This window comes from Papio anubis, chromosome 19 (genome assembly GCF_008728515.1).
Source record: "Papio anubis isolate 15944 chromosome 19, Panubis1.0, whole genome shotgun sequence".
NCBI lineage: Eukaryota > Metazoa > Chordata > Mammalia > Primates > Cercopithecidae > Papio > Papio anubis.
Genome location: NC_044994.1, coordinates 5,181,761 through 5,208,609, shown reverse-complemented (window position 1 = coordinate 5,208,609; position 26,849 = coordinate 5,181,761). Strand labels below are relative to the sequence as shown.

General features: G+C 40.8%; 1 protein-coding gene across 10 annotated transcripts in view; it reads left to right on the top strand.

Annotated features, from left to right (window-relative positions):
- PTPRM (protein tyrosine phosphatase receptor type M) overlaps positions 1–26,849 on the top strand; it is an 837,547-nt gene that overhangs the window by 558,566 nt on the left and 252,132 nt on the right. For all 10 annotated transcript variants that reach the window (XM_017951542.3, XM_017951543.3, XM_021929846.2 and 7 more), the window contains one exon: positions 16,092–16,224. In XM_017951542.3, the coding sequence (XP_017807031.1) occupies positions 16,092–16,224 (133 nt within the window). The remainder of the gene's footprint in view (positions 1–16,091; positions 16,225–26,849) is intronic.

The following is a 26,849-nucleotide window of genomic DNA, read 5'->3' as shown; positions in this document are numbered from 1 at the left end:
GGTTGGTGTGAGGAGAATTCGGTTGGATTTTCAGCATCTCTTTGAAGGGCTGCTTGAGGATTCTGAAATTTCCTTTCTGGCTACAAAGAATATAAAATGAGGGTAAAATTTTATTCTTTCTGCAATACCAGCTGACTGCATTTTAATGGGCTACAGTGTCACTGTTGATTTATTGCCCTTTTTGTTCTGTTATGTGTTATATTGGTCATTTTGCTGTGGCAGTTCCATCTATAAAACAGCAGCATCGTTACAAGAAAATGGTGAGAGGATACAGGCGTACCGTGGGGGATGCCGTTCCTTTTCTCTTGTCATTTTTTGGAATGAAATACTGAGTCAAATGTCAAGTATTTGATTTCAGAAATAATATATTTTAAAACCTGTATATTGCACTGAAATCGTATTATTTTCCATTTTTATTATGTAAACAAGAATTTCTCTGTAAAAGATTTTCAATGTATAAAAACAATTTAATTTTTTGATACTGTTTTGTGGTTTTCCTTTCTATCAGCAGTGTGATAAAGGAAACCGAAGCAATATTTTATACTGTCTTTGTTTGCTTAAGGCATAGAGCTTTCTGGCTTGCACAGCATGTATTGAAATTTTATATTTTAGGAAACCTACCTTTTAATTTTGACGTTAATTTGGTGTATTATGCATATTCAGAAAGAATACTGAAAGGAAAGTTTTGAGCTCAAAATTAGCCAAGTGTTTGGTAAAAGATACAAAATTCTGTAAAAAAGAAAATACTTTCAGTTTAAAAGACACTTGAAGATTTTTGCATGAAAGATTTTATATTGATAGTTAAATTGTTCTTGCCTTTTTGATAAGGAAACATATTATTTCAGTTTTTAAGTAAAACCAGTTCATTCTTGATATTAATAAAAATGAGAAAGGCCTGGATGTTTTTTAAGTACTTATCAAAGCTGAATGACAATGTCTGTGTCGCTAGTTCTTTCTCTTTACTCTGGTGACTAGCATGGAACTAGACACATAGTTGCTGTTCTCTGGCTGTACTGTCGATTGATACCAATTGTAATATTTTTATTTTCATCCTTTTATTTATTCTAAGAAATTATTACTACAGTTTAAAATATAAGGAATCAAAATCCAGTCTGACAGGTTTAAGTCTGAAGATCCCAGTGACATCCGTAGGCAAACGGCTGCGTTGCACTGCTATGTGAGAACGTTGTGGTTGACTTTGGATTTAGGCTCTCTTGTACATAAATTAGATTACTATTATTATAAAATACCTAGTGTTTGTGAGAGTTCTTTGAAAATATTTATGGTTGTGGTCCAGTGTATTAGATCCATTCAGAATGGAAAGGAAGTCAGAATTTCCTTCATCATCATAAGACAGCAGGATGTAGAGGAGGCAACAGATCAAGAAAGTATCAAGAATTGATTTAGAATAAATGATGCCCCTTTTTGAAGAAAGGATTCTTACTTTAAAGACTTTCACCAACCTTGTCAAAGAATCAAGGGAGAAGTGAGGCTGGCAAATGAAAAGAGAAAAAAAGCACAGTCCTTAGAGCAGTTGCGCCTCATTTGCCCTTTCAGCAGTATCAGTGTTGAAACGTCTTCCTCCATGTCTCCAGTGGGCTGAGAGTGAGGCCCAAAGTCTTTTGAAAATTGACTTCTAAGATTTTTTTTTTTTTTTTTTTTGAGACGGAATCTTGCTCTGTCACCCAGGCTGGAGTGCAGTGGCCGGATCTCGGCTCACTGCGAGCTCCGCCTCCCGGGTTCCCGCCATTCTCCTGCCTCAGCCTCCCAGGTAGCTGGGACTACAGGCGCCCGCCACCTCGCCCGGCTAGTTTTTTGTCTTTTTTGGTAGAGACGGGGTTTCACCGTGTTAGCCAGGATGGTCTTGATCTCCTGACCTCGTGATCCGCCCATCTCGGCCTCCCAAAGTGCTGGGATTACAGGCTTGAGCCACCGCGCCCAGCCCCCGACTTCTAAGATTCTATCACGTTAAAAATATCACCTGCCTCCCCAGTCTGCAACATGCATGTACTACTTTTCTACTTTTAGAATTGCTATTGTTGTTCTTAATGTGAAAGGATCTTGGATTTGGCTTTCCTTTCTGATTCTTTCTCAAGTCTTGGCTTTTCCAGCTTAGCTACCCTGTATTTTTGAAATAACCTCTGTCTGTCTGGGGAGGTTGTCCTTAGGAAAAGGGGAGGAGAGGTCGCTCTCCATGGTGGAACCGTTGAGTGAGAGCCCTTGTCCAGTTGCTGTCCCATCTCAAATGCTTGTTGTCTGGAAAGCCTGGGCTCCATGAAACCGCAAGGCCAAGCATGGTGCATCTTCTGGGAGCATCACTTTCCTTGATGATACATAATGCAAAAACATTTTTTGTCAAAAATTGATGTATTGTGGAATGAAATGCAATATTTGCATGCTTTGTTAGAAAGATCAAAAGTCTTTTAAAAAAGATCAAAAGTCTTAATAAAAATGTCAAGCTTGCAGTGGGCCACTTAGGATAAAGTTGAACTTCCTACTGGAATTTGTTCTCTCTCCTTCCCCTAATGGTACAGATGATGGGAAAGTCTACCTTAGGGGTAGACTCCAGATCATTTTCAAACACACATGGCCCACTTCCTTGGGCAGTTTTCTAATATGTTAGATAGGAATCTGGACTCAACAGTTCCCTAACTGTGATTTTAAAAGGGAAGTTCACACAGGAACTCTGGCACCCAATGCACACACTTTAGAAAGTATTACACAGCAAGTAGTGGGTTCAAGTCCAGGCTTCTTCTTGGGGAAATCTCTTGATCTCTCAACATCTCAGCTTCCATATCTGTAAAAGAGGGAGAATACCATTTTTTTTAACCTCAGAGTTAGCGGTGAGACATCAAGTGCAAAAACGTACGTAGAGTAGAGAACAAAGCTGGCTCCAAGGGAAGGCAGTGGAAATAGCAATTGCTGGTGCTTCTTGTGTGACTTTGTTGTTGTTACTCTAATATAGGATTGTTTTATGGCCCATGAGGCTTTCAAGATGATTTGGTGATTAATCCAGGCCACTGCCAGTCCCAAGTTGACACTGTAGCTCTTTAGAGACATTCAAAATTGAACTTCTGAGAAAATGAATGGATTTCTTGATGGTGTGTGGGGTTTTATTTACATGAACACCACGTGGATGCTGTGGTCTCCAGGAGCACCGAAGCAAGAGAGGGACATTATTATTCTATCACGTGTGAAGACCTGTAATGAGTCTCCCACTGATGATATTTTCAATTTACCTGTCTTTGGGATATAAGCAGCATCAGCATGACGAGGCTGTTATCTTGCTGCTGGCAATGATAAAAATGCTCGTGTCGGTGATACTGATGAAAAAAGTTACTGCATTTTCAAATACAGCTATTTTATTTCAAGCAGTGATAGCCCAAAGCAGAGCATAACCTGTTTTGTACTTCCCTGTCACCCAGAACACTGTGTAGAACACCAGGCTCCCTTTCTTGGCCATTTGAGGTTCCTTTGTCCCTCGGTGTCCTTAGTTTAAATAAGGATACCTTTCTTTGTGTTTATCCTTCAACAACATCAGTTCTCAAGAGAGCATGAGGGGATGCACTTTAATAGAACTCTATTATATGGATTATAGATTATCTCATATAATAACCTTTTCAGACAGTAGGTATGAAAGTAGACAAATATAAAGCTATTTGTAAGGGAATGAGAAGTCTTACTTAGAAATAGGTCTTAGCCACGAATTTTCAACATGCTGTTTTCCTGTTTAGAGGAATAAGTAACTATCTCTGAGAAACAATGTTTGAAAATAAACTTGGCACCTGCCTAGGAGTTAATAAATGGCATCTGCTTAGCATATCGATCAGTATCTCTGATGAGCTTTTCCATTTAGTCCAGTAAATATCCAAGCAATGCATCACTTGAGCAGTGTAATTGATGTTCAGTTTAATATGTGTAATTTACGTATTGGTGTTGCTAATGATGCAGTAATTAATTGTGGCTTATTATTAATTTTAACATAGTTTATTCAAGTTGGAGATCTTGGTCAAAACACATACTGGCATACCAACTTTTGTCTGAGATTTTGTGTAGGTGTTGTCCTTACAGTGATTTAATTTGGTCTTTTTTACTCAGAATTTTATGAAATATCTCTTCATAGTAAACATGATAAACAAAAGTCTTTGTGATTGTACTACCAATTCAGTGGATTCTCCTTATATGTCTTTGAATAATTTCTTTAGATATTGGTATATGTCTATGTACAAAGGCACACACATGCACATAGGTAAAGACGACATCAAAGTGAGTTACATGTGTCTTTTAGCCAGTTTAGGTACTTAATAAAGGGAATGATTTATATTTGTGCCTTACTTCTATGAGTAACGAAGTCAGAAAATGCTCCCATGGTAGGATCATAGGACTACAATAGCCATTTTATTAAATAAAATTACTTTTAATAGTTTGAATCCTACTAGCATTATCTTATTAGACATTTCTCTGTTTTTTACTTTCTGAAGAACCCCAGACCATTATAATTAATATACAGCAGAAATTTTGGCTAGCTTAAAGAGTTCTAAAACAAACTCCATATACAGTCATGACAAATGACCTATATCTATTTAATCATTACAAGTATTGAGTTTATACCACTTTATTCTTGACAAATACTCACTTCGTGTCTCTCTGATACGTACCCAGTTAACTTTCTAGTCATTGATGGATATATATTTCACAGCATTGAGTGCTGAAGATATAACGTTTTGCCACTAGTATTTATTTCCATGCTCTTACTTTCTGTTAGTCTCTTTTTATCATTGGTGAAAGTTTGGCCGCAAATTTTCTGGTAAGGATTTTGTCTTAGTCTGTTTTCTGCGACTATAACAAAATACCACAAATCGGGTCATTTATAAACAATAAAAGTTTATTTGACTCATGGTTCTGGAGGCTGGGAAGTCCAAGAGCATAGTGCTGGTATCTGGTAGGGTCATCTCATGACAGAAGGCAGAAGCAAGCAAGAGAGACAGAGAGGAGAAATCAGACCAAACTCATCCTTTTATCAGAAACCCACTCCACAATAATGACATTAATCCATTCACGAGAACTCTGACCTCATGACTTAATCACCTCTTAAGGGCTCCACCTCTTAATACTGACTGTTACAATGGCAACTAAATTTGCAACGTGAATTTTGGAGAGGACATTCAAACCACAGTAGACTTTCATCTGTTATCGCCATACTAAGAAAAACCCTTCTTTTCTTCTGACCATCTCTTGGCATCCTCAGTGGAGCTCATGTTCAGACCTCTTCCTTCTTTCTTAGCATGTTGTCTTGTTGCTCATGTAAGATCATCCAAAAGCAGCCAAAGATGCCTCTCTTCTTAATAAACCCCTCTGTAAACACTGGAAGTCTGTGGAGTAGAGACCATGAAATAAGATTTCTTGTTGTCTTTACTTTTCACTTCTACTTTTTCCTCCTTTTTGTTCCCCATCATGCCCATTGCCCAATGTCTGAGGACTTTAATCTAAATAGGAAAAAAAAAAGAGTACAAATGAGAAAGACAGGAAAATTAAAGTGAGCTTTACCATGAGAGATCTTTGATTCCACAAACATGTTCTCACATACACTGTAGATACATGATAACATATGAGCCAGGTCATGTGAGGGCCACAAAGATGAGTAAGACTAATTTTGTCTCAAGGAATTTGTGTTTAGTGTATGACATAAAGATTTACCAAAATAACTGAACTCAAGTTTGAAAATAGTCAGTTCTGTGCAAGAGGGGAGAAGCAAGGTGTTCTAGGAGTTCAGCAGGGAGAGAATCCTTTTCTGCAAAGCAGTTAGGAGCAGTATTTAGAATGTGTGGCCTTTGAAGATGGATAGGATTTGAACCTACACAAATTGAGTAGGGAAAGCTCCTGTGCAGCAGGAGCAAAGGCCTTGGGAAGGGAAATACTGAGGGTATGGGGAAAGTGGGCATTTCCATTTGGTGTATTTCAGAAAGGAGGGTGGCATAATATTAGGAAAGGGGGTTAGAGTTAGCTCATGGAAGGCCTTTTGAAATAATCATTTAGAAGCTCTTGGATTTGATTTTGTTTTTCTAAATGAAAGAGTGACTCGATTGGAGCTATTATTTAGGAAGAGTCATACGACTGCACTATGTCAAAGACACTGGCTAAGGTGTCAGCTTGGGAGTCAGGTATAAAAATCTAGAAGAGAAATAGGTGTCAGTGAGAATAAAGAAAAAAAGTATAGCAGTTTTAGACTTGTTAGAGATTGGGAAGGACAATAATAACTGATCTCTCTAGTGTCTGGTGACTATTCTTTAACCCAAGGGCGGAATAAACCTCCTTTGTAATTTATTCCGGTTTTATGGACTGAATACAACCAAAATTAATTTACTTGCTCTTTTGCTGAATACTGACTGCATTGTGCATAGACAGGGGAAAGCCTCTCTCAGCCTTTCTCTGTACGAACTTGAACTCCTGCTTTTATGTTTATATGTTCAAAAATATTTTTCTCCATCTATACACAGACCACTCATGGTTATTGTTCTCTTTACAAATGCTTCCTGTGTCTTTTACAATATTCGTTCGGTAAAGACTTGTCAGGTGCCCACCGTGTTCAAGAGACTGTTAATCACTATACAGCAAAGGTGGTAAGAAATGATCTTTCCTCTTGGGAAGCTCCTGTGGCAGGGCACCTGCTCGCCTTCTCCTGCAGTAGATAAATGACCCTAGTTCCTTTTCTCCTTCTTTGTGGTCCTTCTTTTCTGCCTTGTCTATCATTTGTGTTTCTTTCCTTTGATTCCTTCTCATCAGCCACACGATGACTAGTATATCATGCTCCAGGATTATACACATGCCATTGCTCTTGTACATTTCAGAATTGTATTGATCATATTACCAGATCTTTCTTTTCTGCACTTTGGCCAGGAAGTCCTTTGTCCTCTTGTTTTTCTTTCAGGATTATTAGTTCCTGATTGCAGTGTTCTGTACTTTTCTTTTTCATTCTTTTGTTAGACTCTCCTCTTTTCAACTGACCAAGATCACTTTAAACTTGAGTCTTGTATTCCATAGCATGAGTAATAATCACTCGAGTTTTCTGGATTATATTGGGGGATGCTGTCGTGCAATGAAATAGGAGTAGGCTTCACAGTCAGACACCCTGGGTTCAGAGTGTAGCACCATTCCTTCTCTTTCACTGCCTTAGGACAAGCTGTTTATCTTGATGGCTTCTGTTTCTTCAGTTTCCTCATTTATAAAATGATATTAATTATATTTCATGGTATAATATTAAATAAAAATTATATAAGGTACCTGGAATGTAAAGTAGGTCTTCAAAAAGATTAGCTTTCTTCCTTCCTATCTTATTTAGTAGCACCCAGGCAGTTGATCAATATACTTTAAATTCCTTTACAATTCAGAGTGTCTTCCAATCTTTACATATTGGGGCTAGTCGTGAATTAGGATTTGATTCCACCAGGTTTGCCTCTTCATTGTATAAAAGGATCTTTTCAATCATGCAATCAATGATGGAAATTGGATCACTGAGAAAGTAACATAGTATTATATTAGGAGATGCTTTAAGAAGAACAACACCATTACATTTTTTTCGCATTTGCCATAGTCTGAAAAACTTCCCCACTCATAATTGGGAGCCATGGTTCCAGAGTTGGGTATTTCTTCGTGTTGTGTAGGGAATCCTCAAAGGTGTTACATAGATTCCTGGGTCCTACCTCAGACCTTTGATCCAGAATCCCTGGGGAACCCAGCCATCTGCAGGTTTCAAAGCTCTCCAAATAATTCTTTGCCCAGCCTGAGTTTGAAACTTCCTATAATTGAAGACCCTCTGTTTTAGAATATATTAAACAACGCCACAATTAATATAAGCCATATTCATTAAAGCCCTTTATTGTTGAAGGAAATATTGTGTGTTTCCTAAATGAGAGTCTGGAGAATACATGACTTCTACTCTCTCCTAAGACCCTGTGAGTCCTCATCGCAATTCTAAAAGGCCATCTTTTTGTTGTTGTTGTTGGAGACGGAGTCTTGCTCTGTCGCCCAGGCTGGAGCGCAGTGGCGCGATCTCTGCTCACTGCAAGCTCCGCCTCCTGGGTTCACACCATTCTCCTGCCTCAGCCTCCCAAGTAGCTGGGACTACAGGCGCGCATCACCATACCCGGCTAATTTAAAGGCCATCTTTTGTGTGTGTAGCTCTTAGGCCCTGGGAAAGCCATGTCACACATCTCGTGCAATTTGCTAGACTCTACGTTTTTTGAGCCTCAGAAATATTGATACTTCTAGCAAGCATACAGAATAGACTAGGTATACTTACTTTTTGATGAGATGGCAAATGACAAATTTCAGACAGCGGGAAGAGCTCTAAGGGGTTTTTGCAAACAACTACTACTTTGTGCAGGAAGCTGTGTGATCCTTTCTCCCACGGGAAAAAATGTTAAGAGGTAAATATGAGGTCCAGACCACGACCTAAAATACAAATCTGGAAGAAATTTTGAGGGACAGTATGTTTCCATTTTAATGCCTTCAAAGTTTAGTTTCAAGCAAATGGTTGGAAACTTCCATTCTGAACTACATCATCCTCAAGAATCATCTGTTTCGGAAGCAGCCGCCCCCACTTCCTTTCTTGATTATTCAGTTTATGTGAAAGTTGCACAGTTGATAACTTATTATTGACAATTTCTTTCCCTATTTTATTACTTTATAATGATTTGAGAAATTCAAATGGAAAAAATAAAACTATTTCATCAAAATAGTAAGAGCAGTAATAATTCTCCTGGACTTTTAGTGTCCAGATAATAAGTGATAATGCTTTGATAGATCATCTTCTCAGGGTGTCAGCCACGTCAATAAACAAGAGCAGTAACTGTCATGAAATTAGAACAAAAATTTAAAAAAAGATTGATTTTTTTTTTTAGAGAAGGTATATATCAATCCAGTATCTCAGTTTTATATGAAAAACTATGTTTCTGATTATTACTTGTACATTGTATATGCTCTGTTTACCCTACATTGGAAATTAGGGACAGAGGAAGAGTTATAAATTCAAAAGCATAATCAGGTTATAAAGAATATAGAAAATGTGACTGTAGATTATTCCAGGAACAGTGATTGACTTCGCATTCCCAGGAAGAAAAACAATGATATGTAATTTAAATGAAAAATCTATGAGGTGTTTTGCGATTATGTATAATGTGAAGAAGGAGCAGCTGAAAAAAAAAAAAAAAACCTAAACAAGACTGCAAAGGATTTTAATTCTCTGGGCAGCAAGACCTGAATGAACTGTCTCACAATGATTTTTAAAACAAGGATGTTGCTGTTTTTAAGAAGAAGTATAGAAATTTACCTCTGCATAGATTCACACACAAAAGAAGGAAAATTAATTAAAATAGAGTCTCTATTCCATAAAAGTCATTAAAATGCTGGCACAAAGTGACTGAGTACTAAATTTAAATTTTAGATTATCTTTTGGGACCAGTGCTCTTTGAAACGCACTTGAAGAAACAATATTTTTACATATTTCCACTGCTTCCATTTTATTTTCTACTTTTAGCTCTTCTCCCTGTGTCATCTCTTAAGGTTTTTCAACCTCCTCAGCTATTCTTTTCAGCAGTTCCCATTGTTACTGTCCTTAGCCCCGTTTTTCTTTCTTTCTCCCCCAAATACCAAGAGTGGCTTGGTGGTATTTGGTTTGCCACTGAAACCTTTTGCGTGTGGTGTGAATGGGGTAGTTTGTTGCTCAGGTTCAATTGAGACATTGAACCCAACACAAAGCCGCAGCAGGAGGCTGGCCATGTAGTCCCAGAGCCATTGTTGGTGTTGTCACCTGTACACAGCTGACTGTGCTTCTGTGAGTCTCTTGTATCCTGCTCATTCCCGCCACCCTTGCAGTTCAGGCAGGGGAGGCTCTGGGCCTGGATGGGGCCGTAACCTTCCCATGGCTCCCCAACTTACTTCCCTTCCCTTCCTCAGTGAGCCTATGTATTGCTGCCACAATTGTTCTCAAGGTCCTGCCTTGTTATTTTCTGTGATTCCTTATTCATTAAATTTAGTCTGGGCTGTCCTACCCAGTAAGCAACACCCATCCCACCATAAAGCCTCAGTTCCCAACCCTTTTCCCAGCCACCCCCAGCCCCTGCCCCAGACCCTGCCCTTGAAGCTAGTGTGTGACTCCAGAGGCCCCTTTATTCTGGCTTATGAGGCACTCTTCCCATCCAGCATTGAAACTTTCCCAGTCCTTCCAGCCCATTCATTATTGCAGCCTCTGACAAGGAGCCCTCCCTCATCCCCTCCACTCTTCCCCAGCTGGGCTCTGTAGCTCACTTGCGACACTTAAGACTTCTTACTTTATTTACTGTGGTTGACTCCTTAAAGGAAGAGGCACATACTCAACTCTAATTCCCCTGCAGAACCTGGCTCCAGTACCTTGAGCACAAAGGGTACTAAATAAGGGGCTGTTAATTCAGAGGCTGTGGGAGCCAACATTAGCTACACATATGAACAGGACACTGCTAGCCCACATTCACAGCTGCATCCCTTATATTTAGGGGGAACGTCTGAGTGTCACAGGGATACTTCTGTATCTCTGATCTGAACAGTGTTCACTCCCCTCCCCGATGTAAGTCTGAGTAGGGATCACCCCCTACCTTTTTTTTCTTCCTCCTCTTCCCCTTCCTCATCCAGCTAGGAGGAGTGAAGAGACGGCCCAGGGCTCTGTGTGCTGTTGGATACAGCCACAGCCCCACTTCCCACCCTCACTGTTAGCTCGAGGCCATTAGGATTGCTCTCACTGGCCCACTTTCCCCTTAGCCCCCTTCCCAGTCTGTCCAACCTTATCTTCTGTGTCCTTGGAACTCCTGGTGGGCTACCAGCAGATCCCACCCATGCCCAGCCTGGGACATCCCTCCCTTCCCTCTTCTAGGCAACTTCAACACTTTTTGGCCTCACATTTCTTACACTTCCATTCTGGCCCCCAGTCTCCCCTCATCTTCTTGCTTCCTTTCTCCCTGGGAAAATGAAGCCATCAAAAGAGACCGTTCAAATGCTCTACTCCCAGACCAGCACATCTGCTCCCCCCAGAGCCTGTGCGCTGCTGCGTGCGTGGCTTTCCACCGTTCCTCTGGGTGAAACATCAGCCCTCCTGGTTCTGCACGCTGGTCCCACCTCCCGCCTCTGGAAGGGCTTCCCTCCAGCAGGTAGCTCCTTTCCCTTCCGCGTCATCAGCTTCCCCCCACTATGGTATCATTAGCATTTGCATTCAGAGATGCTGTCATTTCTTCCATCTTAAGAAAAAAAAGACTGTCTCGTAATCCCTTTCTTCCTCTCTGGCTGCTCCGTGTGGATGCTCCCTTTGTCTGTATTGGCCTGGACGTCTTCCTCCTCCTAGCTGAGTTCCATCCTCCTTGACCTGCCCTTGTTTCCCTTGTTCACTGCCTAAGTGTTCCCCAGCCGACTCATGACTGTAATCACCATCTTTTTGATGACAACCTCAAATTTATGTTCTATACCCGGGTCTCTCCCCTGTATATCCATCCAACTGCCTACTTGCTATCTCTTTTGGATGTCTAATATCTCAAACCTCATCGGTCCAAAACTAAATTCTTGGTCTTCCCACCCACCCCTCCAAATCTGCTCCCCTCGCAGTCTCGCCGTGTCAGTAGCGGCTGCTTCTCTCCAGTGACTCCTGCCAGAAACCTGGTTGTTATCCTAACACACTCAACATCCAGTTTACTGGCAAAACTGATGGCTGGACCATCACGGTATGTCTCCAGTTTGACGGCATCTTGCCACCTGCACTGCTGCCTTCTCACTCCAAACCATGAGTGTCTTCCCTGCATCTTTGTAATAGCCTCATAACTGAAGTCTCTGTCTCCACCGTGGCCCGCTACAGCCTGCAGTACACATAGCTGCCGGGATAGTGTCATTGAATATAAGCCAGATCAAGTTCCTCTTCTGCTCAGAATCCTCCAATGGCTTCTCAAGCAGAGAGAATACTTCCAGCGATCTAAGGAAGTGTCCCCACCCCAAAATTGTGCTTCACCTTCTCCACAGTTCACGGCACTCCAGTCACCCTCAGTATTTCAGTCTTGCTTGTACCTTTTCCCTTTTCCTCCTCCCTGGATGGCAGCCTCTCCCACTGCCTTTCCTCTTTCACATCTCTACTGGAATGTTATTTTCTCAGTAATTCCTTCTCCAATCCCGCATCCTAGCAGCTGCCTCGCTTTCACCCCACAGCCCACTCCCCTTGAAGTTTCTCTACAGCTAGCCTGGCCAGACACTGCCTACAATATTGGCTTACATTGGTGTCTGTCTTCCCCACAAGGATTTAAGTTCCATGAGGTCAGAAGTTTTGTTTTGTCCATCTGCTCACCACTGTATTCCTTAAACAGTGCTTGGCAAGCAGTTAAGGACTCAATAAACGTTGTTGAATAAATGAAGAATATTGCTGGATTTTTTCCCTCCACATTCAAGGTCAGCCTCGTACTAGTCACCACCGTGCAAAGTTCTGCAGCCGAGCTGTCCCTGCGGCTCTTCCTAACCCTGCCACTCCCCTCCCTTTGGGAAGACTTCCCGTTCACTCTGGGTGAAACCAGCCCATGCTGTGGGCAGCATGGTCAGTAGCTCTGGACATCTCTGACAGCCTTCATGGCCTTCCAGGCTTGTACCCTTGAATCTTCTGGGAAAATTTGTGCAGCCAGTTCAGTAGTCAAAATTGGGCCCAGACCTCAAGCCAGTGGCTGAGTACATCGTGTTCTCGGCCTGGCTTGCTGCTGTTATTTAATTTAACGTTGAACGCTGGGCCAAAGCGGATTGTTTTCTGCCAAGTTGAAAACCAGCTAAATACTGCGTTGGATAATCATTCTATTTCTTCCGAGGTTTTTTTTTTTTTTTTTTTTTTTTTCCCCCAATACTAGATGTTATAACTGAAATCTTAATGCAATTTAACTGGAATACCACTCTTTTTTATTTTCTTGGCCATTATAAAAGTAATAACCGGAGCTCTCACTAGGAATCAGTAAAATGGGCATCTGTGAGGATATGCGCTAGGATTTTAGCAGTCTCTTAATCTCCCTGTAACACTTAGCTTATTCATCAGTGTAATGAATACAATACAGTATCAGGCCTAGATAGTATCCACTGATAAATGGACACGTGCAAGTTTATTCTCTTCAAAAGATACTAAATGCACACCGCTGTCCTAGCAGAATACACACAAGAAGAGAAAATTCCTTTTAATAAGCAATTAAAATTTATACAAAAAGGAAAAAAAAAGAAAAGTTTATACCATGAGAAACCTGGCAAGAAAATAACAAGACCAAGGGGGAAATAGAATGAAAACAACTCTTTTGCCAAGCAGTTTGGAAATTGTACTGTTAAATTCATAGATTTGGGTGAGGAAAAATAAACAACCATCAGTTGCAACCATGCTCTGTCAAAAATATCCCCTGTCCAAGGCCGGCTGACAGGTATAACCAGAACCACATGTTCCCAAAACAATAAAAGAGGAGAGAGGAACATCCTATTTAAGGAGAGCCTAAAGATGTTCATTTCAGGCAGGGATAGAGGGATAGGACACAGGCAGGAAAGCAGGAACTTCCTGGCAGGGGTCCTGGCGTCAGTGACACCCACCCATCAGGTTATCCAAGGGCTGTTTGTGTTTACACTGATGCTTCTGCAGAGTCCTAAACCCAAACACCTGACTCAAGCGGATGGCCAGTCCCAGGCAGCCCTCCCACCTTTTCTGAGTCGCTGTCCCATTTATCATGGTTGCTACCATCATCACGTTGCAACTGTGTCAGGCCAAGATACAACATTTCATTCTCTTGACCTGCAATGTGAAAGGAGTTAAAAGTCAGTGCTAAGAAATGATAATACTGAGCTTCCATAGGCTGCATAGCAATATGCATGCTACTTCCTAAAGGGGATGAAAGGCTACAGGTAACCACCCCTCCTTGGCCCAAAGCAGAATGGAGAGTCATTCACCAGTTCCCACAGAGCCAGAGCCTCCTCTACTGAGTGTTCACAATGTATGCATTACATCTGTGCTATTTTTATAGTAAAATATCTTAAGCTAAATAAGGTTTTTTAAACATTTTCCCCAAGTGTTGTATTTACTGACATTACTTAGTTACAAAACATACCTTAAGTAATCTATTTAGGAAATATATATGGAGAGCTAGCTATCTGTAACTAGTGAGATAAATGGAATGGCTTCCAGTATGTCAACATTGGAAGAATCAAACCAATTTGATTTTATTTTAAAAATTTGTTTTAATTGGACACATAATCAAAATAGAAAAAATTAGACTTTTTTCAGTTTTGTGAATTTCAAATGTTACTTCTTTTTGTATGGATTGCTTAGCTTAAAATTTTTTTTTATCCACATACACATTTTATCTTTAGATTTTTCTTAGCAATTTGATTAATGTGACAATTTCCTCCCAGTCAACCACCTGATGATATGTTCCGATAGAATATTGATTGGAGTGGTATATTTCAGGTGTAATTACCATAAAGGATAATTAACATGAATACCTTAAAGATTTAACTGGACAACTAGTTTGAGGGGTATTCATTGAAACAAAATAGCAGGACTTCCTCTTGACGTTGTCAGAAATAAAATAAAATTGACCTGTAGAGGCTTCTTCAGAAGGGTTTTTATCTCATAAGGTGTGCTTTTTGCATCATGGCTGCTGTTGTGGCTCTCAAATGATTGGAATATGCTTTGTCATGGAAACACTAATGATCTTCCAACTCACTTCTCCCCTGACCTTGACTCACTTCCTGGGGTCAGTCTAATGACTACAGCCATGTTCCAAATGCAAGGCTTCATGTATAAAATCTTACCAGGAATAACTTTGGAAAGAAACATCATTTACATGTTTCCAAAGGAAACAAAAAAACAGATGGAAGGTGATACCTGGCACTCCCTCTTTCTCAGTGATGACTCATTTTGGAGTTTATCCTCCTGGTCTTGGTCCGCCCTGCACAAGGGCTCAGACACAGTGACAGGTAAGGTTTTCATGAGTCGGGTGACGCAGGAGTGGAAAACCTCATGACAGGGTGGAAAGAGCTGGTTTACAAACACTCTAATTTAGTCACATTTTTAACAACACAAAAAGAAAATTCTAAGGAGGAAAATTTGGACATAAAGTTCCTCCTTTCAGAATGACCTGTCACCTAGTAAGGGTGGTGTGACTCAGAGCATCATCACATTCTGATTTTAAAAGTACAAGCCCTTTTAAAGAGGAGTCTTTTTAGGGAATTGAACATTACATTCCTAATATTTTTCATCCTGAATGCACTTAGCAGAGGAAACATATTTCATCAGACATGAATTTGACATTCCATCGCATTATACAGTAAACAGGACAAACATGTCTCATGTTTTAGACATGAGAAAGGGGAGCTAAGACAGCCACCGCCCCTGTAAGACCCTGGTTATCTCATTTAAACAGATATTAAATGTGGGTGCCAGTGGTGTGATCATCAGCCACTTCCCACTTTGTGAGTAAATTGCTTAGAAGGAGTCTTTTGCCTACCAGATGTGACCTAGATTTAGATTTCCAAAGGCAGGGGGAAAAACTCTATTGTGTTAAAAAACAATTGCTGGTAAAAATGTGTGGTGAATGAGCTTATCTGAGTTTTCCAGGTGTTTGGACTAATATGTTATGGAATTACTGCTTCGTTTATGAAAAATAGTTGAGGAAAATGTTCCAGCAAATCAAATTTGAATAAAGGCTTAGGGATAGCTATTGTAGTGTTAGTAAGTTTTTAAATGGCAGAAAGAGCAGGAACCAATAGAGATAATAAAATAATATTTTTCTTAAAAAAAAAAAAAACCTGTTTCAGAAGAGTCTTTTAGAAAAGGGTCAGGCATGGGTTTGCTATCCCGCTTGTGTTATGGTTTAGTAAAATATTGAAGAACAATGTGAACAATTATGCTCGTTTCAGTGCATATGAAAGCTGTTTAAAAAATCAAAGCTTGTCTGTCTGCTGGCTCTGATAAGTCTTATTATTCTGTTAAATGCAGCGAAATTTTTTAAAATGTGACATCTTTATTCTCTCTCACCGACTGTCTCTCCTTTTTCATTTCCTTTCATCTTCAGGAGCTGCCACTCCGAAACCAGTCCCAGAACCCGAGAAACAGACAGATCATACAGTTAAAATTGCTGGAGTCATTGCGGGCATCTTGCTGTTCGTTATTATATTTCTTGGAGTTGTGTTGGTAATGAAGAAAAGGTGAGCTCCTAGCTGTTGCCAAAGATACAGTTATATCCATTGTTCGCTGAAATGTTTCGTGTGTGTGAAAATACTCAGTTACTGAGCTGGCTTTGATAACCCAGACACATCTGTGACTCTGTGATTGTTAACATTTTTCATCATGTGGCATGGAAGGTTATGGGACAAAAATTTAGAGTAAATGGCTATGATTCTGTGTGAATATGCAAAGCATATCATGCCAGAATAACATAAGCATCCTGTGTCTTCCCACACAGAGGCAGATAAAGCTCTGCAGAATCTTAAAAGCCACTTATTCACCAGGAAGTGTTTAGTACTGATTTCCAGCGTTCTAAGACATTTGGTAATCACAAGGATATGAGAAGACTTTCCTTCTTATTATAGTGAGGATGATGATGATGACAGATTTTACGGGGCCTGTGTTGTGTGTTGGCACCGTGCTAGGGAAGGTAATCAGCACAACATCGTGAGAAAGAGAACTGGCAAGAACAGCCCAACAGAACCATGCCGCGCAGGAGCAGCTCGTAAGAGAACAAATCATAGAGTACGTGGTATGGCTGGGCACCATGGCTCATGCCTGTAATCCCCGCACTTTGGGAAGTGGAGGCAGGTGAATCATTTGATCACTTTAGCCCAGGAGTTCAAGACCAGCTTGGGCAACATGACAAAACCCTGTTTCAACAATAAATACAAAGATTTGCTGGACGTGGTGGCACACACCTGTAGTCCCAGCTACTGGTGAGGCTGAGATGGGAGGATCACTTGAGCTATGATCACTCCGCTGCACTCTAGCCTGGGCAACAGAGCAAAACCCTCACTCCAAAAACAAACAAACAAAGTTGTGTGTTACAAGAACCAAGGGATAGTCTGGGGGAGAGAAAAACAGATATGGCCATACTAAGGGATCCTCACCTCCCATACTTGAAAACTATGCGGTGTCTTGTTTTGCAGAAACAAGTGAAAACTTGCTTAATAATAAAATCTTCAATTTATGTAAAAATCAGTACAAAAATATAGATACTAAGAATTGATGGCATGAATTTTCCCAAATAGAGGGAATATGTGGGACTTGTCCATTTCTCTATTGTTTGAAAACAGTTGTAATCATGCCGTGTGAGTGAGTTCATGGGTGGTAGAAGGTAAAGGTGGAGAGATTGGCAGAGAGAAGACTAGAAACTCTGATCTGGTCATGGAAGGAGGTTGGCCTTGGGCCTGAGACTGTTGATGGCCTTTGAGCAGGTAGTAACATGATCTAATTTTTAGGAATATAACTCTAACGTTAGGATTGGACACTGAGGAGGGGAGAGAGCTCAAATCAGGAAGACCGGTAGAATGAAGAGAAAGAGCAACTTTAGAAAGTTAAGAGTTAAATTTTAGTAGCCATTTAGAGAGAGAAGGGACTATATAGAAAGAACTTAGAGTAGTTCCTGGTTTGGGCAAGTTAGTGGAGATATTTCTATTCACTAAAATGTGGAACATAGAAACTAGAAAATTGGGGGGGTAGGCAGTAAAAATGGAGAGTTTAGCTTTGCACATTTTTGTTTTATTATAATGCTTTAGGTTCTGGGGTACATGTGCAGAACAAGCAGTTTTGTTACATGGGTATATATGTGCCATGGTGGTCTGCTGTACCCGTCATCCCATCTCCTAATGCTATCCCTCCCTTAGCCCCCACCCTCTGACAGGCCCCAGGGTGTGATGTTCCCCTCCCTGTGTCCATGCATTGTCACAGGCACACACATACGAGTGAGAACATGCGCTGTTTGCTTTTCTGTTCTTGTGATAGTTTGCTGAGAATGATGGTTTCCAGCTTCATCCATGTCCCTGCAAAGGACATGAACTCATCCATTTTTATGGCTGCGTAGTATTCCATGGTGCTTATGTGCCACATTTTCTTAATCCAGTCTATCTATTTTCTTTATCAATTGTTGGACATTTAGGTTGGTTCCAAGTCTTTGCTATTGTGAATAGTGCCACGATAAACACACGTATACATGTGTCTTTATAGTAGAATGATTTATAAACCTTTGGGTATATAACCAGTAATGGGATTGTTGGATCAAATGGTATTTCGAGTTCTAGGTCCTTGAGGAATCGCCACACTGTCTTCCACAATGGTTGAACTAATTTATACTCCCACCAACAGTGTAAAAGTGTTCTTATTTCTGTACATCTTCTCCAGCATCTGTTGTTTCCTGACTTTTTTTTTTTCCTTGAGATGGAGTTCTTTGCTCTTTTTGCCCAGGCAGGAGTGCAATGGCATGATCTTGGCTCACTGCAACCTCCGCCTCCCAGGTTCAAGTGATTCTCCTGCCTCAGCTTCCTCAGTAGCTGGAATTACAGGTGTGCACCACCACGCCCGGCTAATTTTTGTATTTTTAGTAGAGACAGGTTTTCTCCATGTTGTTCAGGCTGGTCTCAAACTCCCAATCTCGTGATCCACCTTCCTTGGCCTCCCAAAGTGCTGGGATTAGAGGAGTGAGCCGCCATGCCCAGGCTTCCTGACTTTTTAGTGATCACTATTCTCACTGGCATAACATGGTATCTCATTGTGGTTTTGATTTGCATTTTTCTAATGACTGGTGATCATGAGCATTTTTTTGTATGTTTGTTGGCTGCATAAATGTCTTCTTTTGAGAAGTGTCTATTCATATCATTTGCCCACTTTTTGATGGGGTTGTTTTTTCTCTTGTAAATTTGTTTAAGTTTTTTGTAGATTCTGGATATTAGCCTTTTGTCAGATGGATAGATTGCAAAAATTTTCTCCCATTCTGTAGACTGTCTGTTCACTTTGATGATAGTTTCTTTTGCTGTGCAGAAGCTCTTAATTTAATTAGATCTCATTTGTCAATTTTGGCGTTTGTTGCCATTGCTTTTGGTGTTTTAGACATTTAGTCTTTGCCCATGCCTGTGTCCTCAATGGTGTTGTCTAGGTTTTCTTCTAGGATTTTTATGGTTTTAGGGCTTATGTTTAAGTCTTTAATCCATCTTGAGTTGATCTGTGTGTAAGGTGTAAGGAAGGGGTCCAGTTTCAGTTTTCTGTGTGTGACTAGATATTCATTCCCAACACCATTTATTAAATAGGGAATCTTTTCCCCATTGCTTGTTTTTGTCAGGTTTAGCAAAGATCAGATGGTTGTAGATGTGTGGTGTTATTTCTGAGGCCTCTATTCTGTTCCGTTGGTCTATATATCTGTTTTGATACCAGTATAATGCTGTTTTGGTTACTGTAGCCTTGTTGTAGAGTTTGAAGTCAGGTAGCGCAATGCCTCCAGCGTTGTTTGGTGAGATAGGGCATCCTTGTCTTGTGCCGGTTTTTAAAGGGAGTGCTTCCAGCTTTTGCCCATTCAGTATGATATTGGCTGTGGGTTTGTCATAAATACCTCTTATTATTTTGAAGTATGTTCCACCCGTATCTAACTTATTCAAAGTTTTTAGCATGGAGGGCTGCTGAATTTTGTCGAAGGCCTTTTCTGCATCTATTGAGATAATCATGTGGTTTTTGTCATTGGTTCTGTTTATGTGATGGATTACGCTTATTGATTTGCATATGTTGAACCAGCCTTGCATCCCAGGGATGAAGCTGACTTCATTGTGGTGGATAAGCTTTTTAATGTGCTGCTGGATTTGATTTGCCAGTATTTTATTGAGGATTTTCTCATCAAAGTTCATCAGGGATATTGGCCTGAAATTTTCTTTTTTGTGTCTCTGCCAGGTTTTGGTATCAGGATGATGTTGGCCTCATAAACTGAGTTAGGGAGGATTCCCTCTTTTTCTATTGTTTGGAATAGTTTGAGAAGGAATGGTAACGCCTCGTCCTTGTGCCTCCGGTGAAATTCAACTGTGAATCCATCTGATCCTGGACCTTTTTTGGTTAGTAGGCTAATAATTACTGCCTTAATTTCAAAACTTGTTATCGGTCTATTCAGGGATTTGACTTCTTCCTGCTTTAGACTTGGGAGGGTATACGTGTCCAGGAATTTATTCATTTCTTCTAGATTTTCTGGTTTATTCGCATAGAGGTGTTTATACTGTTCTCTGATGGTAATTTGTATTCCTGTGGGATCAGTGGTGATACTATATCATTTTTATTACATCTATTTGATCTTCTTTCCTTTCTTCTTTATTAGTCTGGCTAGTGGTCTATTTTGTTGATGTTTTCAAAAAACCAGTTCCTGGATTTATTGATTTTTTTAAGGGTTTTTCGTGTCTCTATGTCCTTCAGTTCTGCTCTGATCTTAGTTATGTCTTGGCTCTGGGTAGCTTTTGAATTTGTTTGCTGTTGCTTCTCTAGTTCTTCTAGTTTCAGTGTCAATTTTCTATCTTTCCTGCCTTCTCTTGTGGGCATTTAGTGCTGTAAATTTCCCTGTACACACTCTTTAAATGTGTTCCAGAGATTCTGGTGCGTTGTGTCTTCATTCTCATTGGTTTCAAAGAACATCTTTATTTCTGCCTTCATTTCATTAAAGTAGTCACTCAGGAGCAGGTTGTTCAGTTTCCATGTAGTTGTGCTGATTTGATTGAGTTTCTTAATCCTGAGTTCTAATTTTATTGCACTGTGGTCTGAGAGACTGTTATGATTTCCATTCTTTTGCATTTACTGAGGAGTGTTTTACTTCCAGTTTTGTGGTCAATTTTAAAATAAGTGTGATGAAGTGAAGAGAAGAATGTATATTCTGTTATTTGGGGTGGAGAGTTCTGTAGATATCTCTTAGGTCCGCTTTTTCCAGAACTGAGTTCAAGTCCTGAATATCCTTGTTAATTTTCTGTCTCATTGATCTGTCTAATGTTGACAGTGGGGTGTTAAAGTCTCCCACTATTATTGTGAGGAGTCTAAGTCTCTTCGTAGATCTCTAAGAATTTGCTTTATGAATCTGGGTGTTCCTGTGTTAGGTGCATGTATATTTAGGATAGTTAACTCTTCTTGTTGCATTGATCGCTTTACCGTTATGTAATGCCCTTCTTTGTCTCTTTTGATCTTCGTTGGTTTAAAGTGTGTTTTATCAGAGACTAGGATTGTAACTCCTGATTTTTTTTTGCTTTCCATTTGCCTGGTAAATATTCCTCCATCCCGTTTGTTTTGAGCCCATGTGTGTCTTTGCACATGAGATAGGTCTCCTGAATACAGCACACTGATGGGTCTTGACTCTTTACCTAATTTGCCAGTCTGTGTCTTTTAATTGGGGCATTTAGCCCATTTACATTTAAGGTTACTATTGTTATATGTGAATTTGATCCTGTCGTTACGATGATAGCTGGTTATTTTGCCCATTAGTTGATGTAATTTCTTCATAGTTTTGATGGTCTTTAAAGTTGGTGTGTTTTTGCAGTGGCTGGTACCGGTTGTTCTTTTCATGTTTAGTGCTTCCTTCAGGAGCTCTTGTAAGGCAGGCCTGGTAGTGTCAGAATCTCTCAGCATTTGCTTTTCTGTAATGGATTTTATTTTTCCTTCACTTATGAAGCTTAGTTTGGCAGGATATGAAATTCTGGGTTGAAAATTCTTTTCTTTAAGAATATTAAATATTGGGCCCCACTCTCTTCTGGCTTGTAGGATTTCTGCAGCAATATCTACTGTTAGTCTGAGGGGCTTCCCTTGTGAGTAATCTGACCTTTCTCTCTGACTGCCCTTAACATTTTTTCCTTCATTTCAACCTTGGTGAGTCTGACGATTATGTCTTGGGGTTGCTCTTCTCAAGGAGTATCTTTGTGGTGGTCTCTGTGTTTCCTGAATTTGAATGTTAGCCTGTCTTGCTAGATTGGGGAATTTCTCCTGGATAATATCCTCAAGAGTGTTTTCCAACTTGGTTCCATTCTCCTCGTCCCTTTCAGGTATATCAATCAAATGCAGATTTGGTCTTTTCACATAGTCCCATATTTCTTGGAGGCTTTGTTCATTCCTTTTTATTCTTTTTTTCTCTACTCTTGTCTTCTCACTTTATTTCATTAAGTTGATCTTCAGTCTCTGACATCCTTTTTTCTGCTTGATCGATTTGGCTATTGATACTTGTGTATGCTTCATAAAGTTCTCGGGCTGTGTTTTTCAGCTCCATCAGGTCATTTACATTCTTCTCTAAACTGGTTATTCTAGTTAGCAATTCGTCTAACCTTTTTTCAAGGTTCTTAGCTTCCTTGCATTGGGTTAGGGCATGCTCCTTTAGCTCAGAGGAGTTTATTATTACCCGCCTTGTGAAGCCTACTTCTGTCAATTCGTCAACTCATTCTCCAATCAGTTTTTCTCCCTTGCTGGCGAGGAGTTGTGATCCCTTAGAGGAGAAAAGGCCTTCTGGTTTTGGAATTTTCAGCCTTTTTGTGCTGGTTTCTCCCCATCTTTATGGATTTATCTACCTTTGGTCTTTGATGTTGGTGACCTTCGGATGGGGTCTCTGAGTGAACGTGCTCTTCCTTTCTGTTTGTTAGTTTTCCTTCTAACAGTCTGGCCCCTCTGCTGCAGGTCTGCTGTAGTTTTCTGGAGGTCTGCTCCAGACCCTGTTTGCCTGGATATCACTGGCAGAGGCAGCAGACCAGCAAAGATTGCTGCTTGTTCCTTCCTCTGGAAGCTTCAGACCAGAGGGGCAACCACCAGATGCCACTTAGAGCTCTCCTGTATGAGGTGTCTGTCGGCCCCTACTGGGAAGTGTGTTCTGGTCAGGATATACGGGGGGTTAGGGACCCACCTGAGGAGGCAGTCTGTCCCTTTATCAGAGCTCGAACACTGTGCTGGTAGATCTGCTGTTCTCTTCAGAGCTGCCCACAGCCGCCCTTTCCACCAGGTGTTTTGTCCCAGTGAGGTGGGGAGTTTATCTATAAGTCTCTGACTGGGGCTGCTGCATTTTTTTCAGAGATGCCCTGCTCAGAAAGGAGAAATCTGGCAGTCTGGCCACAGTGGCCTTGCTGAGCTGCAGTGGACTCCACCCAGTTCGAACTTCCTGGTGGCTTTGTTTACAGTGTGAGGGGAAAAGCTTTGTTTACAGTGTGAGGGGAAAACTGCCTACTCAAGCCTCATCAATGGGAGGTGCCCCTCCTCCCACCAATCTGGGGCATCCCAGGTCGATCTCAGACTACCGCTGTGCTGGCAGCAAGAATTTCAAGCCAATGGATCTAAGTTTGCTGGGCTCTGAGGGTGGGACCTGCCGAGCCAGACCACTTGGTTCCCTGGCTTCAGCACCCCTTTCCAGGGGAGTGAACGGTTCTGTCTCACTGGCATTCCAGGAGCCACTGGGGTATGGAAAAAAAAAAAAAAAACTCCTGCAGCTAGTTCAGTGTCTGCCCAAACAGCCATCCTGTTTTGTGCTTGAAACCCAGGGCCCTGGTGGGGTAGGCGCTGGAGGGGATCTCCTGGTCTGTGGGTTGTGAAGACTGTGGGAAAAGCTCAGTATCTGAGCTGGAGTACAGGGTTCCTCAGGCTCAGTCCCTCACAGCTTCCCTTGGGTAGGGGAGAAAATTCCCCAACCTCTTGCACTTCCCGGTGAAATGACGCCCCACCCTGCTTCAGCTCTCCCTCTATGGCCTGCACCTGCTGTCCAACCAATCCCGGTGAGGTGAAGCAGGTACCTCAGTTGGAAATGCAGAAATAACCCACCTTCTGGGTTGATCTGGCTGGGAGCTGCAGACCGGAGATGTTCCTATTCAGCCATATTGCCAGCAATCCCAGCTTTGCACATTTTAGGTTCAATGCTCCTTTAAAATTAAGTGGAGATGTTCACTGGGAAGTTGAATATGCTACTGTGGACTAGAAATAATAGTTTCTATAGTCCGAAAGTCATCAACATTTCTGGAGCTGAAGCCATAGGTTTGGAGGAGGCTCCTCAAGAGTTTTTGTAGAGTGAGAAGAAGGAATATCAAGGATGAAGGTAAAACCTTTGGAAATAGCAATATTTCAGGGCGAGTTAATATCCCAATATAGATACAAGCACCTACTCCTTTTCTGCATCTCCCTCCATTTATGGTTCTGTTCTAGTCAAGCCCCAGGAAAAACTGTTGCTCTGTCACAGCTGTGCACATCCCTGGTCTTCGGTCCCCATCATTACAACTGTTTTTCCCCACTTGTCACCTGCCCTTTATCTCTTTTTCTACCCATCATGTGATTCCTATCTTCATTTTTCGTTCATTATTTATTTTCATTCCATTCCTCTCTACCCCTCTTTTCTTTACCCTTCTTTACCTATTTATCTCTTTATTTCCTTTTTTCTTCCTCTTTTTCTTATGCCTCACCTTTTTTTTTTTTTTTGAGATGGGGTCTCGTTCTGTTGCCAGGCTGTAGTGCAGTGGCATGATCTGAGCTCACTGCAACCTCCGCCTCCCAGGTTCTAAGCGATTCTTCTGCCTCAGCCTCCCAAGTAGCTGGGACTACAGGTGCCTGCCACCACACCCAGCTAATTTTTGTATTTTTGATAGAGATGGGGTTTCACCATGTTGGCCAAGATGGTCTTGATCTCCTGACCTCGTGATCCTCCCACCTCAGCCTCCCAAAGTTCTAGGATTACAGGCGTGAGCCACCGCGCCCGGCTTTTCCTGGCTGTTCTTCATTCGCTCCCCAACTCAATGTTTATGTAGATGGCTTATTTTTGGCACCAGTAGTTTGTACTTTTTACAAACATATGACCCAGTATAAGTCCTAAGCAACAATAGGCCCTTCCGTGCTTAGACATCCAAACTAAACATTCTGAAGAGGTTTATTTTAAATTCTGGGAATATGTTGGATATATTTTGTCATCTGGCAAGTTCTCTGTGAGGAATAGCCTGCAACTGCTAATCCAGGTGCCCTTGTGACCTTAGCTAAATGTCAACTAATCCTTGAAGGGTCTATTTCTGCAATATTAATTCATTATTCTACCTGGGTCTCTCAGGTAGTCGTGGAGGTTATGTTATAAATTATGCATTGAAGAGATGCCTTTGGTAACACATGGCCTTGATACAACTTTAGACTAAATGCCAATAAGTCATGTCAGAGTCACCTGATTATTTACTAGGTAATAGTCTTAAAAGCGTTGTCTTCACAGCATGTGCCACTTTGGGATTTGCTTTTTCTGAAAAATACAGTATGTTCTCTCTCAGACAAATTAGCCAGTATACCATGCTCATAAATACAAAACTTGCTGTTATCTTTAGACTTGAGCAGTCTTGTACAAACTATCATATTCCATAGAAATTCTTAAAACCATCCAATTGTCCAGGGTTTTTTACCTAATTTCAAGTTTAAATTTGATAGGTAGTGTTTTTAAGCAGAAAAGTTAAAATATAACATTAATCATAGATAAATTGCTGGGGTGTTATTGATAGGTAATCACCACATTGCTCGGTTGGAAGAACACTGAATTTAGATGTGGAATTCCTAGATCTGTATTTTAACTGACTTTGTGATTCTGAACTTCTCTGGGCCCTAGTTTCCTCATTTGTAAGTTGAGGAAACTCAACTAGATGATCTCTGAAGTCCTCAGTTCCAAAATACCAGGTTTCCTAGTAGCTGGTAGCAATGGTGACACTACTATGCTTTTGCTATTGTAGAAGTACCACATGTGGTTTATTACTGTGTTTCCCTACTTAAACCTCTGCAGCAGCTCTTTCCCAGGCCCTCTCAGTTCAGTTCAAGCCCAGAGGTGATGGCTGGTGAGTGGTTTATCTTCCAGCCACATGTTTTCCACCTTCACACAGGAGGCCCTCAATTAAAAAGGAAATCGTGGGGAAATGGAAAAAGGAATGAGAGAGGGGGAAGGAAAGGAACTGCCTCAAGTGTGGATTTCAATATATTATTAGTTGTTTTTGTCAGTTGGAAGAACTTGTGAAACTTTGCACTCATTCCTGTGTGGGCTGGTTAGCCTGTGTTTCCTCTACTGCGGCATGCTGAGTCGTCCACCTCAAATAGGTGCTGTTGGTCATAAAGACAGACTGGGCCCAAGAGGCAATGTGGGTGAAACAAATTCATTCATTCCTTCTAGAAATAAAATGGGAAGTCTGTCCTGCAGAGGATGAGCCAGCCGCCATCGTCTGCACTTGTCACATGCCAGGCCAGCTTGCCTGCTAGCTTAGGAGCAGGAGGACAGCAAATTCAAACACTGGGTAATTGCTTGACATTTTATTCGTAGGCATTGTCAGTTATTAGCTAAGATTGTTTTGCCTTCTGAAGAATTGGCCCTCTTTAAAAATTAGTTGTGGATGATGGGCTTTTAACAGAAAATGTAAAGTCTGTTCAGTTCGTACTAATGCATGGAATTATTTAACATATAGGCAATAATGACTAAAAACTGACATGACCATCGGCTTTATTTTAGGATGTTTTACAAACCCATCACAAAGCAGTGACTAGTTTTTTTCATGTATGTTAATTCGTTTGGCCTTTACCTGGACTAATACCATCTGAAACCTTCTTTTCTTTAAAACACTTTATGAAATGTAAACGCTTATTTTTACTTGATCCTGTAAGCAAAGCAATTTTTTATTTTCCTTCCCCCAAATTATGTGTTCCTTTAAGGATTTGACATTTTGATGCAGCAAATCTTGGGTTGTGAGGTAAATGTCTACAAAATAAATGTTTCATACAGAACCACGGGGCAATGTACTCTCAAAATTAATATAAAATAACTTGAATAGGACATATTTGTTTTTTACCGTGTTTCATCCATGTATAA